Genomic DNA, 12,721 nt, shown 5'->3' with positions numbered 1-12,721 from the left:
ACGCTTTGGGGCTGTTTTTCTGCAAAGGAACCAGGACGACTGATCCGTGTAAAGGAAAGAATGAATGGGGCCATGTATCGTGAGATTTTGGGTGAACACCTCCTTTCATCAGCAAGGGCATTGAAGATGAAACGTGGCTGGGTCTTTCAGCATGACAATCATCCCAAACACACCGCCCGGGCAACGAAGGAGTGGCTTCGTAAGATGCATTTCAAGGTCCTGGAGTGGCCTAGCCAGCCACCAGATCTCAACCCCATAGAAAATCTTTGGAGGGAGTTAAGTCCATGTTGCCCAGCGACAGCCCCAAAATGTCACTGCTCTAGAGGAGATCTGCATGGAGGAATGGGCCATAATACCAGCAACAGTGTGTGAAAACCTTGTGAAGACTTACAGAAAATGTTTGACCTCTGTCATTGTCAACAAAGGGTATATAATTGTTATTGACCAAATACTTATTTTCCACCATAATTTACCAATAAATTCATAAAAAATCCTACAATTTGATTTTCTGGGGGAAAAAATCTCATTTTGACTGTCATAGTTGAAGTGTACCTACGATGCAAATTAATGGCCTCTCTCATCTTTTTAAGTGAGAGAACTTGAACAATTGGTGGCTGACTAAATACTTTTTTGCCCCACTGTATCTCTAAGTCTTCACAGCTTGTCTCATCTTAATTAAGTTAATCTTGTAAGCTTGGTGTAAGCCTTCTTATTATAAGTATGTAAGCCTGTTCAGATTCTTCCTGTGAATACAGGCTATATGCTAACGCTGCACTCTCCTACTCCACACACACCTTAGTCAACACGTTTTCCTCTCCTCTCCAGCTGCTCTGCAGGCCTTGAAACGGAAGAAGCGGTACGAGAAGCAGCTGAGCCAGATCGATGGCACACTGTCCACTATCGAGTTCCAGAGGGAGGCACTAGAGAACGCCAACACCAACACTGAAGTGCTAAAGAACATGGGCTTCGCCGCCAAGGCCATGAAGGCGGCCCACGAAAACATGTAAGGGGCACTGCTACTTCTGTTTTCAGAAACTTTACATAAAATACACAGTCATGCACATAATGTACATCAAAGATGAAAAGAAATTGCCTCTGTTGACACAGGCTGAAATTATAGTTCTAAATAAGGATGTCATGAGAATCAAAAATGTCATTCCAATTTGGTACCTCATGTCCATTTTCAGTATTGATTGCACTGAAAAATAATTGCACACGCCACATATTTATGTCAAACCTTTGCAAGGGCAGAAAAAGTCATCATCTTGGGCATGGCGATTGCAACACCTCAACTAGTAGTGCATCTCAATAATCCACACTAGTTGACAAATAACAGCAGAAGTGGTGTGGAGAAAAACTTAGGAGTTAGTTAACACTTCGCTCCATTCAGTATAATAACATGTTGTATTCCTTAATTTGCATATGTTCACGCCTTTAATTGGCCACGTTCACAACTAACTTGTATGCGCGAACATGTTCTCCTTTAAGCAGTACATCATTCACGTTTGCCTAGTTTCCTACATGAATTCTACAACCCCCTGGCTTCTAATGCACATTTTAGTTAATTGTTTTGCCATCTGAACTGCATTCAGTTGACATAAAGGCAAAAGAGAGAGAGCCTAGCTAGCTTGATGGAAAAACAAACAAACAATGCATAACTAAATGCATGGTTTTTGCCATGCATGTCAATGAATGTTTGGCTCCAGTCCTAATGTTCTATTTAGCCTAACTATGAGGCGCTCACTGAAGTGCATTTCCTGAAGATATTCAGTAATATCATGTAAAATATGTGATATACACTGCTCAAAAATATTAAGGGAACAATCATCACAGTATAACACCAAGTCAATTGAACTTCCAGCATATCAGTCTGTCCAGGTAGCAAGCATAAGCGATTGTGAATCAATGTCAACTAGTTTTGGTGCAGATGAAAGTGACAACAGGTGCACTGGAGGCAACAGCAAGACAACCCCCAAAAAGGGAATGGATTTGCAGGTGGTGGCTACAGACAGTTGCTCTTTCCTTATCCTTTCTGACTGATTCTTCTCTACTTTTGCGTTTTGCTAGTGTCCTTGTCACTACTGGTAGCATGAGGTCGTACCTGCAGCCCATTCAGGTGGCACAGGTAGACCAGCTCCTCCAAGATGCCACATCCATACGTGCCGTCACAACAAGGAGAGCTGGACAAGGGCATAGAAGGGCATCAACCCAGCAGCAGGACCAGTCTCTGCTCCTTTGTGCAAGGAGGAATAGGAGGAGCACTGCCAGAGCACTACAAAATGACCTCTAGTGGGCTGCTGATGTGCATGTTTCTGACCAAACTGTCAGAAACAGACTCCACAAAGATGGCATGAGGGTCCAACGTCCTCTTGTGTGACCTGTGCTCACAGCCCAGCACTGTGTAGCTTGATTGGCATTTGCCAGAGAACACCAGAATTGGCTCCTCTGCCACTGTCGCCCCGTTCTTTTCACAGATGAGAGCAGTTTACACTGAGCACATGTGACAGACCTGAAAGGGACTGGAGACACTGTGGTGAACGTTATGCTACCTGCAACATCATCCAGCGTGACTTTGGCGGTGGATCAGTTATGGTCTGGGAAGGCATATCCTTGAAGGGTTGCGCCGACCTGCACGAGCTATTAGGTATCGGGATGAAATCCTCAGGCCTATTGTCAGACCTTTCGCTGGTTCAGTTTGCCCTGGGTTCCTCCTGGTGCAGGACAATGCATCATGTGGCATTGATGCCATTGACTGGCCTTCACGTTCCCTATACCTAAATCCAGTTGAGAACCTATGACATTAAGTATCGGTGCACCGGACGCCGCCAAGTAGCACCACAGACTGTCCAGGAGCTCACTGATGCCCTGATCCAGGTCTGGGAGGACACCAACCCCCAAGGACACCATCCGCCGTCCCATCAGGATCATGCCCAGGCGTTGTCGGGAGTGCACGTGGGGGCCACACACACTACTGAGTCTCATTATGAGCCGCCATGATGAAATTCACACATTCGAACAGACTGTGGTTTCATATATTTACTTAGATTTAGATCGGTGTTTGAATCCATCCCTCAATCGACTGATGATTTTAGTTTCCATTGACCATTGTTACATTGTTTTTTTCTCAACTAATTACCCAATGTACAGTAAACATTTTGATCTTTAATATATTTTGTTCATCAAGATGCCATATACAGGTGCTGGTCATAAAATTAGAATATCATTCAAAAAGTGACACTTGTATAATGTATCAATTCATTCCACACAGACTGATATATTTCAAGTGTTTTTTTTCTTTTAATTTTGATGATTATAACTGACAACTAATGAAAACCCCAAATTCAGTATCTCAGAAAATGTGAATATTGTGAAAAGGTCCCAGAGTCTGGAGGAAGAGAAGAGGCACATAATCCACGTGGCTTGAAGTCCAGGTTAAAGTTTCCACAGTCAGTGATGGTTTGGGGTGCCATGTCATCTGCTGGTGTTGGTCCACTGTGTTTTCTGAGGTCCAAGGTCAGCACAGCCGTCTACCAGGAAGTTTTAGAGCACTTCATGCTTCCTGCTGCTGACCAACTTTATGGAGATGCAGATTTCATTTTCTAACAGGACTTGGCACCTGCACACAGTGCCAAAACTACCAGTACCTGGTTTAAGGACCATGGTATCCCTGTTCTTAATTGGCCAGCATACTCGCCTGACCTTAACCCTATAGAAAATCTATGGGGTATTGTGAAGAGGAAGATGCGATACGCCAGACCCAACAATGCAGAAGAGCTGAAGGCCACTATCAGAGCAACATGGGCTCTCATAACACCTGAGCAGTGCCACAGACTGATCGACTCCATGCCACGCCGCATTGCTGCAGTAATTCAGGCAAAAGGAGCCCCAACTAAGTATTGAGTGCTGTACATGCTCATACTTTCCATGTTCATACTTTTCAGTTGGCCAACATTTCTAAAAATCCTTTTTTTGTATTGGTCTTAAGTAATATTCAAATTTTCAGAGATACTGAATTTGGGGTTTTCATTAGTTGTCAGTTGTAATCATCACAATTAAAAGAAATATACATTTGAAATATATCGCTGTGTGTAATGAATTAATATAATATACAAGTTTCACATTTTGAATGGAATTACTGAAATAAACTTTTTGATGATTTTCTAATTTTATGACCAGCACCTGTAGTTGTGCTCATAAGTTTGCATACCCTGCCAGAAATTGTGACATTTTGGCATCGATTTTGAAAATATGACGGATCATGCAAAAAAAACTCTTTATGGATAGGGATCATATGAAAACATTTATTATCATATAGTTGTTTTGCTCCTTTTTGAATCATAATGATAACAGAAATCACCCAAATGGCCCTGATCAAAAGTTTACATACCCTTGAATGTTTGGCCTTGTTACAGACACAAGGTAACACACACAGGTGAAAATGGCGATTAAAGGTCAATTTCCCACACCTGTGGCTTTTTAAATTGCTATTAGTGTCTGTGTATAAATAGTCAATGAGTTTGTTAGCTCTCATGTGGATGCATTGAGCAGGCTAGATACTGAGCCATGGGGAGCAGAAAACAACTGTCAAAAGACAAGCTTTACAAGGTAATGAAACTTTATAAAGATGAAAGCCTTGCAAATGCCAGTCAGTACTGTTCAATTACTTATTAAGAAGTGGAAAATTCGGGGATCTCTTTATACCAAGCCAAGATCAGGTAGAACCAGGAAGATTTCAGCCAAAACTGCCAGAAGAACTGTTCTTCAGGATACAAGGAAAAACCCACATGTAACCTCAGGAGACATACAGGCTGCTCTGGAAAAGGACTGTGTGGTTGTTTCAAGGAGCACAATACAACGATACTTGAATAATAATAAATGAGCTGCCGAAAGAAGTATTTACTGCGCCCGTGCCACATAAAAGCCTGTTTACAATATCCTCGATAATACCTTGATACGCCTCACAGCTTCTGGCTCACTAATTTGGAGTGACGAGACCAAAATTTAGCTTTATGGTCACAACCATAAGCGCTATGTTTGGAGTCGGGTCAATAAGGCCTATAGTGAACAGAATACCATCCCCACTGCGAAGCATGGTGGTGGCTCACTGATGTTTTAGCGGTGTGTGAACTCTAAAGGCTCAGGGAATCTTGTGAAAATTGATGGCACGATGAATGCAGCATGTTGTCAGTAAATACTGGCAGACAATTTGTATTCTTCTTCAAGAAAACTACGCATGGGACGTTCTTGGACTTTCCAGCATGACAATGACCCTAAGCACAAGGCCATTTTCCCCCCTCGAAGATTTCAGTTTGTTTTTCAGTAGAATTGTTCACATTATAGGTCACATTAAGAGTGGAAAAAGTTCTGACATGATTTATCTTTGTCTCATTCTTTTACATCACAAAAACCTGGCATTTTAACAGGGGTGTGTAGACTTTTTATATCCACTGTTCATGTTGAATGTGAAATCCTTAAGAAATAAAATACATGTTTTGCCTGCTCATTCATGTTTTCTTTACAAATGGTACGTATATTACCAATTCTCCAAGGGTATGCAAACTTTTGAGCACAACTGTACATACTCTATATATCAGGGGTGTTATGATATACTGGTATTGACGATAATCATTAAAAAAATTAAAAATTATCTCATACCGAGATCATCTTAATAATACACATGATGATATCGTATTCTGTATTATCTGTATTTTTCCAGAAACTCCTCTTGGTGTTAGGCCTTGTGAATCTTTTATCAGTTCATCTGGTTGCTTTTCTCTCCACCTCCCTACACTCGTATTTGGAGTGTAATTAATTTGCCAAAAAAGAGAGCGAACACACTAAACAAAGTTGTAGTTGACTGATAATAGCAATATTTCCCCCCCCCAATTTTCTTTATAGATACAGCGATAATATCGTTTTCCTGTATTCTTTTGGCCACGATAATTGTGTGTGTGTGTGTGTGTGTGTGTGTGTGTGTGTGTGTGTGTGTGTGTGTGTGTGTGTGTGTGTGTGTGTGTGTGTGTGTGTGTGTGTGTGTGTGTGTGTGTGTGTGTGTGTGTGTGTGTGTGTGTGTGTGTGTGTGTGTGTGTGTGTGTGTGTGTGTGTGTGTGTGTGTGTGTGTGTGTGTGTGTGTGTGTGTGTAATGGTCACTTATGGTGTTGCACATCACTTTCCTAAATACAGTTTCCATGGTAATTAAATTGCATTGTTTTTTTTGTTCACAGGGACATAGACAAAGTGGATGACTTAATGCAGGACATCACAGAGCAGCAGGAGCTTGCTCAAGAAATTTCTGACGCTATTTCTAAACCTGTAGGGTTTGGAGAGGAATTTGATGAGGTAAGCTGAAGTTGAGAAGCTGAGTGAAGGGAATGTTTTCCATATGATGGCAGTCTGCAGATTGGTTATAGAAGAGTTGGGGAGAAATTCAGTTTATTAATATGTACACACTAGTCAGTTGTACAGGGCAGTCACTATAATGTACTTGGGGTGAACAAAACACCAGGGGTCACTATAATGTGGTCAGCTGTTACATTCAATATCTATTCAAGTTTTTTAAGAACTGTCAGGCACCAGCCTAAATCACTTGCAGATATTGCTGGGCAATTGGATCCCAGTTTCAATCTCTAAGTCCCTGATATTTTTCATCACTTGCAACACGAGTTCAATTCCCCCCTTGGGTGAGTCATCACTTGGACTTATGTTAATTGTGTTCACTACAGGGAATGTTATGTAATATCTGCTGGTTATTGAATTACACTCTCCGTTCAAAAGTTTGGGGTCATTTGTTACAGTATTATAGTATGATTGTACATTTCTGTGGCACACAGAGAGATTTACTTCAGTCGTGTGGAGCTCTCCTTTACTTTTTCAAGCTAGCTGGGACATCTGTAAAGAAACTGAACAAGCTGATGGATACAAACAATGTAAACAACGCAAATACCAAAGGAACACTTTAGTTTGCGTGGGTGAAGACAGTGATAATTGTGCACAATATTTAGATTCTGTATAGTTGCAGCTATACAAGTACCACAAACCTTAAAGGATTCTATGGTCTAGTTTTAACTCTCCTGATTTTGACATGCAAACTTAACATTTTGATTCCTGTTCAGTTCCCCCTTCTGACTATCCAAAAAAAAACAGTGTCAATGTCCCTCCTATGGTCCTTCTGAAGTATCACAGATTAGAATCACAGATTGCTTTTCAGTAGAGTTCACATATATGTATGTGTGTAACGTTAATATGCAAAGAATAGATTTATTGCTTGTTTTTTGGTTGCTATTGTATTAGGGAGGACATTGCAGTGTGCATTAGCTGCTCAAGTCGACATGGACAACATTTTTTGGCCTATCTGAGATATGGCTTTTTCTTTGCAACTCTGTCTAGAAGGCCAGCATTCCGGAGTCACATCTTCACTGTTGATGTTAAGACCGGTGTTTGCAGGTACTATTTAATGAAGCTGCCAGTTGAGGACCTGTGAGTCGTGTTTCTCAAACTAGACACTAATGTATTTCCCTTCTTGCTCACTTATGCACCGGGGCTTCCCACTCCTCTTTATATTCTGCTTAGAGCCAGTTTGCCCTGATCTGTGAAGGGGTCTTACACAGCATTGTGCAAGATCTTCAGTTTTTTTGTCAGTTCCGCACATGTAGTGTAAACGTACATTTGTGTCTTTTTGTCAAGAGCAAACCTTTTTCCTTTTCAATCAAAAACAGTTGTTCTGAAAGTAAAAATGAGGCTTCAAAGTAAGAGAAAATGTTACAATCAAATATTTTCTCTTTGAGGACCTTTTACACCCAAGCATGTACAAATATTTAAATAAAACTTAACGCCTAAACTACATCTGATCCGCATAACATTTGTTAATGTTTCAGATGATAGTAGTATCACAGATTAGAATCACAGATTGCTTTTCAGTAGAGTTCACATATATGTATGTGTGTAACGTTCATATGCAAAGAATAGATATATTGCTTGTTTTTTGGTTGCTATTGTATTAGGGAGGACATTGCAGTGTGCATTAGCTGCTCAAGTCGACATGGACAACAGGGCAGATTTTACACTATAATAGTTTTCTTTGTGGCTAGATATATAAAGTTTATCACATAGGAGTGTCTGGTTTTGACACACATTCTGCCAGGAAAAACCCTGTTTTTGGCTAAGTAATCTGGCCTTTCTATTCACAAGGCTTACAAAGGTTTTCACCTTGTGGTGCACCCTTTGTATTTACTCTAGTGAAGTCTTTAAGGATGTAGTTAATGGGTATTTTGTTTACCACGGAAAGGATCCTATGATCATCCACCACTGTTGTCTTCCATGAACGTCCAGGCTATTTTGTGTTGCAGAGCTCACCAGTGCGTTCTTTTTTTCTCAGAATGTACCGAACTGTTGATTTTGCCACTCCTAATGTTGCTATCTCTCTGATAGATTTTGTTTTTTCAGCCTAAGGATAGCCTGTTTCACTTGCATTGATAGCTCTTTTGACTGCTTGTTGTGGGTTCAAAGCAACATATTCCAAATGCGAATGCCACACCAGGAATCAACTCCAGGCCTTTTACCTGCTTAATTGATGAAGAAATAACAAAGGAATAGCCCACACCTGTCCATGAAACAGCTATTGAGTCAATTGTCCAATTACTTTTGGTCCCTTGAAAAAGAGGGGGCCACATATTAAAGAACTGTAATTCCTAAACCCTTTCTCCAATGGATGTGAATACCCTCAAAATAAAGCTGAGAGACTGCACTTAAAGCCCATATTCATTATACAACTGTAACTTGAATATGCAGCTTGTAATTATTTTTTTTCCTTTCCAATAAAGTTGAAAAGGAAGGTTTTGAGTGAGGAACAGAAGGGTTAAGATACCACTGCAAATTGAATGCTTCTGGTCCTCACTCAAAACCTTCCTTTTCAACTTTTTTGGAAAGGAAAGAAAAAAGAGTAGTGGTCTCTTAATTTTTTCCGGAGCTGTATTTTGGTGAACAGCCAAAATAACAAAATTTGTGTCAGTGACCAGTTATTTCCGGACCTATCTGTAGTTCACCCAATAGTATAACTGGCGAGCCATGGTCTGGGAAAGAGGTTATTTCAGCTGTTCAGATCCAGAGATTAGCAGTGTTTTGGGGGCAGTATAGTGCAGCTGTTTAGGTAACAGGTGTCTGGATATCTTGTTTGTATCTATTGGGCAGTTGGCCTGATTCTGAAGTCCACAGCATTCTTCTCCAGTGAGCCTCAGTGTAAATTACTTTGTAGTAATAATAACAAGATAATAACAAAACATTCAGAAAAGCTGCATTAACAGAAAATAACAGAAAACGTACACAGTTCAGAAACCAACATATAGGTAACAATGCTCTCATCTAGGGAAGTACAGCCTGTGAGAAGACCCCGATTGCTAGTTTTGCTACTTTATAGTATAGTCTTTGTGTGGTCTGTTTGTGCAGGAGCTAGCTAGCAGCAGTCCTTGTTATTCCAGTGCGAAAAGGGCCAAGATTTAAGCTGAATTCTACAGTAGTATGCTTTGTAATTAGTATGTGGAAAAAATTTGAACAATTTTAACTTTTCGCTGTGAGGTTAACCATGGCTGTGTGTTTTTTGTTGTTGTAAATAAGCATATGGTTGCATGTAAAAAAAAAAAAAAATGTTTCCATCTAGGATGATCTCCTGGCAGAATTGGAAGAACTGGAACAAGAGGAACTAGACAATAACCTGCTGGAAATCGCTGGCACAGAGAATGTACCGTTGCCAAATGTACCATCTACCTCCTTACCTGCAAAGCCAGCAGGTAATGGATCTATTGGCCTTGCCACTGAAGCTTAGCCAGTTTTAAACCTAGCCACATATACAAATACCACTGCCAGTAATTAAATTGACAGTCACAGCACTTGTTTATAAAATTCTGTCTGGGCACACAATGCAGATACGAAGCTGGGGAGGTAGCAGCTTTACTAAATTCATCCCACGTTTGTGTTCAAATAAAGCATAAATAATATGGTCTAACTCTGTTATGCAACAAAACTAAGGTAGTGTTATTTATATAACTTTTGAGACATTTTAGCAAATTATTCTGCTATATCGGTTCATAAAAATAATCATTAACTCTGTTAAATGTGTTTCATTCTTACAGTACACAAGAAGCAAGAGGAAGACGAGGATGACATGAAGGATCTGGAGGCATGGGCCGCCAATTAGCCACTGATAACCTGCCACAGGTGGAAACGAAAGACTGCGGTTTAGTGTGATTTATTTGTGTTTGGGAAAAGATAGTGAAAAATTAATGAATATACAGAGACTTTAGAAAATCAACAAAAAAACAGACAAAACATCAACTTGACAAGCTTTCGCTTACTGTCCCGCTCAGCCTTCTATTGAGAGGCAATGGCATGATTTGGGGCGACCAAACTAAATTGGCTCATTAAAAATGTTTTCTTTTCTGTGCGTCACACACATGGTTGTTCTGTTAAGCATTGCTGCACTCCTTCCACCCCTTTTTCTTAGTCCACTGAATATATTTTAAAGAAAGTATAAAAATGACTCCTCCACATTGATAAACTTCCATGTTGCAAAAATGTGTAATACCTCATACCGCACATGTTTAATGCCCCTACACTTAGAGATACTGCAATACTCTTTATTCATTTGTTTCTACACTACATGTGTCTTCATTCATTTGTTTCATCAGTGTCATGTGTTCACATGGCAATCAGCTGTTTGTCAATCTGTTTATCAAGATATGCAGTTAGAATAGACCTACATTATTATTATTAGCAATTTACAGCAGGTAGGTTTGATTCCTGTCTTTTGGGCTATTGGTGTTGGGCTTACATTTGATTTTGGCTAGATTTATTACACTAGATCATGAACATTCTTCCAAATACTCTGGCGTTTTAAAACAGGCAAATATCTAAGGGACAAGTCCACATGGGATCCCTGAAATGTTTCTCTGGGAGATTGTTAAAACAGTCACTGAAAAGTGAAAGGACTTTACCTCCAACTACTTACATTTTGCAAAACACGTTGACATTTCTCTTGAAATGTCGGTTCTGTGTAATTGAAGTGACTGTAAGAGTATGCACGCCTCTGTGAGTGTGTGTGTTTGTTCATTTTGATCTTTAAAAGCCATTAACACTAAAGGTTTAAAAAATGGTTTAGGGTTTGAGCTTTTTGGAGTTCTAAGATTTATTATTTTTATGATATGCTGTTATGTGAATTGATTGTATTCAGACTTCAAGTCACAGGCAGACAGAATTATTTAGCATCATGGCTTTTCCAACTTTGTCGACCTTCCCCACTATTTTGTATTTCACCAAGCTGCTTCAGATGTTTTTACAATTTTTCTATTTTCCCTCAAATGTATATTTCTGTCTAAATTCTAGCTCCAGAAAGGGGAAAGAAATCCTGTAGTATGAAAGCATCATTATGTCTTATATGCTCTAATATAGGTTGTGTGTTGAAGTATGACTGTCTTTGGCAGTCTAGTTCTTGTTTCCTTTGGTCTGTCTTCCTACCTTGCCTTTCACAACTTACCCTTGTTCTAATGGTACGCCTAAATTAAACATTTTGCCAAGTTGTGCCTTTTTGTTTCATTTTGTACAAGAATATCTGCATTTTAAAATGTAATTTGTTTAGTAGGCACTCTTATCCAAAGTGACCCGTGATCTATTCGGGTTAAGGGCTTTGTTCATGGGCAAAGCAGCAATGATTGGATCAGGGATTCAAATCAGCCAGCTGTCAGTTCCTGGCCATCTGCATTCCTGTTGGTCAGCAAAAGTGAGTATATACTATTGGGAGTGCCAGAGTTTATGCTGTCATGAATTTGGGTTAGGCCAGAAGTGCTGTCAATGTCTTGGATTGTGTGTTAAAAATATGGTTTTAAAATCATGGAATATCACGGTTTGGAATGGCATTTGTAGTGTTACTATTGTTTACTGTGCATCCACAATGGTAGGTTGATTTTGTTAACCTTGATTTCTAAGGCTTTCTTAGTGGGAACTATGAGTTAACAAAGATTATGTCCATAAAATCCTTAAAAGGTCAATCCCTTTTAAAAACAATAGGTTTGAGGGATTGCACAAGTTTATAGTTTTCACTTTTTGGACATAACTGCTAATATCATGAAATCTTTGAATGTCAGGGTCTAATGCATTTCGATGTAATATGCTAGTGAAATAAGGTACCCACAACAGAGTTAATTTAATTATGAATTAATGGTCATGTAAACTGTTAGCTGCTAACTGATCTATCTACTTACAAAACTATCCACAACAATACTGAGGTGGAATTAGAACTGCTCTGCTTTATTATCAACTTGATGTGCTGTTGTGGGTGTCCAGAAATAAAATGAAACATCAAGAGACATGATTACAGGTTTTTTTAATGGCTTCCGTACTATTTTTGCACATAGTCATTTTTCAGAACTCTTAATACAAGAGATATATTTTCAATTGACTGACTACATCACACAAGATTAAAGAATCACACAATGTTTTATCTAGATAGACATGTTTCTCATTGAAGTACATGATAATACAAGGATTTTCCTGCCCACTGTTAAGGTACTGTTTTCTAGCACTGATTGCTCTTAATCTTCACTGTTTTGTTAGTATATAGATTTGACATCGTTTTGACATCTATATTCAGAAGTACAGAATGACAACCCTAAGGTCCTCTGGGATTGAAAACCACAACCTTGGTCGTGAGGTAGTGTAGTGCAAAAATAATAGT

At 39.5% G+C, this 12,721-nt stretch overlaps 1 protein-coding gene across 1 annotated transcript in view; it reads left to right on the top strand.

Annotated features, from left to right (window-relative positions):
* chmp4ba (charged multivesicular body protein 4Ba) overlaps positions 1 to 11,568 on the top strand; it is a 28,331-nt gene extending 16,763 nt beyond the window's left edge. Inside the window, exons 2-5 of the mRNA XM_010902927.4 lie at positions 826 to 1,003; positions 6,225 to 6,339; positions 9,653 to 9,782; positions 10,125 to 11,568. Coding sequence (XP_010901229.1) covers positions 826 to 1,003; positions 6,225 to 6,339; positions 9,653 to 9,782; positions 10,125 to 10,189 — 488 coding nt within the window. The 3' untranslated portion in view covers positions 10,190 to 11,568. The remainder of the gene's footprint in view (positions 1 to 825; positions 1,004 to 6,224; positions 6,340 to 9,652; positions 9,783 to 10,124) is intronic.
* The last annotated feature ends 1,153 nt before the right edge of the window (positions 11,569 to 12,721 follow it).

The sequence above is a fragment of the Esox lucius genome, chromosome 17, assembly GCF_011004845.1.
Source record: "Esox lucius isolate fEsoLuc1 chromosome 17, fEsoLuc1.pri, whole genome shotgun sequence".
NCBI lineage: Eukaryota > Metazoa > Chordata > Actinopteri > Esociformes > Esocidae > Esox > Esox lucius.
This window is presented reverse-complemented; position numbering and strand designations above follow the sequence as displayed.